General features: G+C 32.9%; 1 protein-coding gene across 1 annotated transcript; it reads right to left on the reverse strand.

Moving 5' to 3' along the window:
- Positions 1-1,506: 1,506 nt before the first annotated feature.
- On the reverse strand, positions 1,507-2,592 carry LOC25496601 (F-box/kelch-repeat protein At3g23880). Its single transcript, XM_013597165.1, has one exon. The coding sequence runs from the start codon at positions 2,590-2,592 to the stop codon at positions 1,507-1,509; it is 1,086 nt and encodes a 361-aa protein (XP_013452619.1).
- Positions 2,593-3,876: the final 1,284 nt, after the last annotated feature.

Raw genomic sequence — 3,876 nt, forward strand, 5'->3', positions numbered from 1 at the left:
CCTCATTTGATCACTAGTGATACTAATGCTCTGATGACCATGCTTCCTTCCCATCAAGAGATCAAAGCTGCAGTTTTTCCCCTCAACAAAGAAAGTGCTCCTGGTCCCGATGGATTTGGAGCTTTCTTTTATCAAACTTTCTGCGATATTGTCAAAGATTACGTGATTAATTAGATTTTTTCACAACTGGATGGATTTTACAATTATTATAGTTTTAACGCTAATATAATCGGTTTTCTCACATAAATTTCAAAAGCTATCTCCATTGATCAATATTCTAGGATTGTGGCAACATATTGGTTTTACGTTTTTCTTGATTAAAAAATGTTTCCATTTGTTTTTGGCTTCAAATTTATGAGTCTATATTGGACTTCCGAGAAGTTTAAACTACCATTTTCCCTTAGGTTTCGACAATGTCATTTCGAAAGTAGCTTAATTCAGAGCATTTGGTTTTTTTAATTCTATTATAAATCTTATCATGAACTTTATAACTTCTTCATTGATGAATATAGGCTAATTTCCATGCCAAATTTTAAGTTGAAAATTATCTCAAAAATCACAGCAGACAAACTTGCTTCATAACAAAGCATATGGAGGCAATTTAGATCTCAAGATTGATATAACAAAAGCTTTTCACATCTTGGAAAGGTCTTTTCTGTTGAAAGTTCTTATAAGCTTTGGTTACAATGAAGCTTTCCGTAACTGGATTTATGTGATTCTGTTGATTAGAATCATATGAAGTTCAACCAAATACCAATTTATAAAAGTCTGTCATGCAGCACCCTAATCATTAAGAACCATAACAGCAACCCTTGTCTCTACCACAAACACAATCAGCACAATTATTTTATTATTTCATTTACATTCACTCCCTTACATTTTCCATGCCCCTAACAATGATTTTTATCATTAAGATAACATTTTAAGAAATCAAGTAGTAAACATAATAGCATAAGATTGAAAGAAGAAACAAATAGAACCTAAAATTGTAAAATAAGATGAAGAAACATACAATAAAAAATAACAATCTGAACTTCTGAATCAAAACACACCATAATAAAATTTCAGAAGGTCATAAACAAAACTAAACCGCCAAATATATACTAATAATTGCACAAATACCTACTAATGTTATCCAACATTCCAAAAATCTATTTCGACTTCGACTAAACAGAACGAAAAACATAAACTAGTTGGAAGGTATAGTCATGTGTTTGTTTGAAAAGAAGAGAATATGGAACAACATTATTAAGTAATGACGAAGCTACACTAAAAAGCTGGTGAAGTAGGATCATTCAAGCTAAATTAATGGCCAGTCCAAGACCTCGTAATAACCATGATTTTTCACAACAAATATCAGAACTGAACTCAAAATAATCTAGTGGTCTTTGGCTAATTTACTGAAACTGATAAGATTCTTAATAAAATAAATGGCGTAAACAAATTAACGATATATATGTTGCAGTTGAATCTCATGTTCAAGTTGCATATCATAGCGTCCTAACATTAAGAACAAGGTGATATCAGACTTTCAATGTAGACTTCTGGGTCCAGCTGCAAGCAACGCCGGATGTTTCCAATCTCAGGAATCTTCAAGATACCATTTTTGGAATTGTAAACAACCAACTTCAATTTGTAACTTTCCAACTCATAAAAGCCAATCAGCAGTTGTTCATCCTCAAAAATATATAAAGCCTTTGTATAAAGACGTATTACCCGGTCTTGCATGTGTAGAATACTGTACAATTTAGTCCAAGATTCTTTATTTCCATATTCTTTCATAATCCAAACATTTAAAAACACGTCACCGGTTGTAATGATGCACAAACAATCCCTCAAAACCCCCAAACTTGTGAAACAATCATCCTCCAAATTAGGCAGCGCAAGCCGTTTATATGACTCATTTTCCAAATCAAGAGAAACAATGAAAAACGAAGAACCATCGTCTACCACCAACCAATTAATAGTGCCACTCACAAATATTCCCAACCGATGTAACTGGCGAGAATATGGGAAGTCTTGTATCGTTCTCCAAGAATCTGTACCCAGGGTATGAACACTAATTTTAGTTTTGCCAAATCGACCAGAAATAGCAACAATCTTGTAATTATTAACGGAAGGATTATACCCAAAGCTATATAAGGAGAGAAAAAGTTGTTTATCCATACCCAAAGGAGGCAAGATCTTGAATGTTCTAATCGAAGGGTTCCACAAAATAGCAGAACCGTCAGCCATGGTGAAACAAAGGATGCCGTTGCAAGAGCACACGCGATAAGGCCCACTTTTTCCAATTTTGAGGCAGTCAGGGTAACTGACAGTAGAGGTTGAAAAATCAGAGGGTATTAGGGAATTAAAGAGAACTAAGTGACCTAAGTCGTTGGTAGACATTAACATGAGGCGATGGCGCCTGGTTGACAAGCGAAGGTGCTTGTTTGCGAATTTGGGATCAGAGATTAATGAATTGAAGGACTTGCAGAGACAGCGAAGTTGAAGGAGTAACTTCACGGGAAGCCTACACAGAATCTCAGCTACAAGATCGAAGGGAAGAGTTGGTGATGGCGATATTAGGGTTTCCTCCATGCCTGGCGCCATTAGCAACGGTATTGATATGACAACAGGAAAAAATAAAGATCAAAAGAAAAAACCTAACCTAATGTTTGTTAAGATGGGAGTGAAAGAAATAAGGTAATGTGTAGAGAGAATGAAACTAACAAGCACTAAGCCCGTGCTTCGATTAAACTTGGCTTAATTGCACTTTTGGCCTCCTATCTTTTCAAAAGTTGCGATTTTGATCCAATAACTAATTTAAATACAAAACAGTCTCCTATGTATTGGATCTTTGACAGTTTTGGTCTCAAGGCCAATTTTGACTTGGTCAACGGACACGTGGACGCCATGTGTATTTTTTTTGTTATACAAAACAATGAATTTTTCTAGTCGCACCCTATATATTTCTAGTTACACCCCAATTTATTTAAAATTTTAGAATATACCAAAATTATCCTTTCATTTGAATTTTCTTACAATTGTGATTTCATTAACTTTCACTATCTTTCACCCAAAAACAATCATGGATGTTCAGTCAATCTCAATAAAAGATTAAAGAGTTAATAAAAACGTCTTTCATCCATACTATATTGCATATAGGTAATTGAATTTTTTTATTTATTTTTCAATGATGTTGAGTTTCTATTTTTTTTTCTTGTTGTTCAACGTGCTGATATGTTATGCGCTCTACAAGCGATGGTTATTTGATGGTGCAACACGTGTTAAAGGTTAATCAATTTTAAGTAATCATTCATTTAAAGGTTGAGTTTAACTTAAATTCAATTTAAGTAGGTACATGTAAACTTAACTTACTTAAATTGAGTTTACATGTACCTACGTAAAGTAATATTACATAGAATCATCAAACAAGTTTGTGGAGGTTAACACGAATTTCAGTAAGTATGTACACTAAAACTCACTTTACATGATCTACTTAAACTAAATTTACATGACCTACTTAAACTGGGTTTAAGCATGTACACTTAAACTCAATTTATATGACCTGCTTGAACTCAATTTATGATGCAAAGGGTTTTGTATCTTTAGGGGTGTAACATGATTAAATAGGGTGCAACTAGAAAAATTCTTAAACAATAAAGGCAAATAAATTAATTTTTATGTGTTATTCATAAGTTTGTCAAAAAATAATGTATTATTCAAAAATTTGTCAATGTAGTTTATAAAGATATATACAATTTTCGTTGGTAGAAACTTATAAATTAACATAATAACTTATTTATTTGCATAAGTTTAAAAATAAGCTAATCCAAACTGACCTCAAGGGCATGTTTGACTGAGTTTTGTATTTTAGTTTTTTAAAACTATTTC

Source organism: Medicago truncatula, chromosome 6, assembly GCF_003473485.1.
Source record: "Medicago truncatula cultivar Jemalong A17 chromosome 6, MtrunA17r5.0-ANR, whole genome shotgun sequence".
NCBI lineage: Eukaryota > Viridiplantae > Streptophyta > Magnoliopsida > Fabales > Fabaceae > Medicago > Medicago truncatula.

Coding starts and splice junctions, on each gene's coding strand:
- LOC25496601 (XM_013597165.1), bottom strand. CDS start 2,592: ATGGCGCCAGGCATGGAGGAAACCCTAATATCGCCATCACCAACTCTT.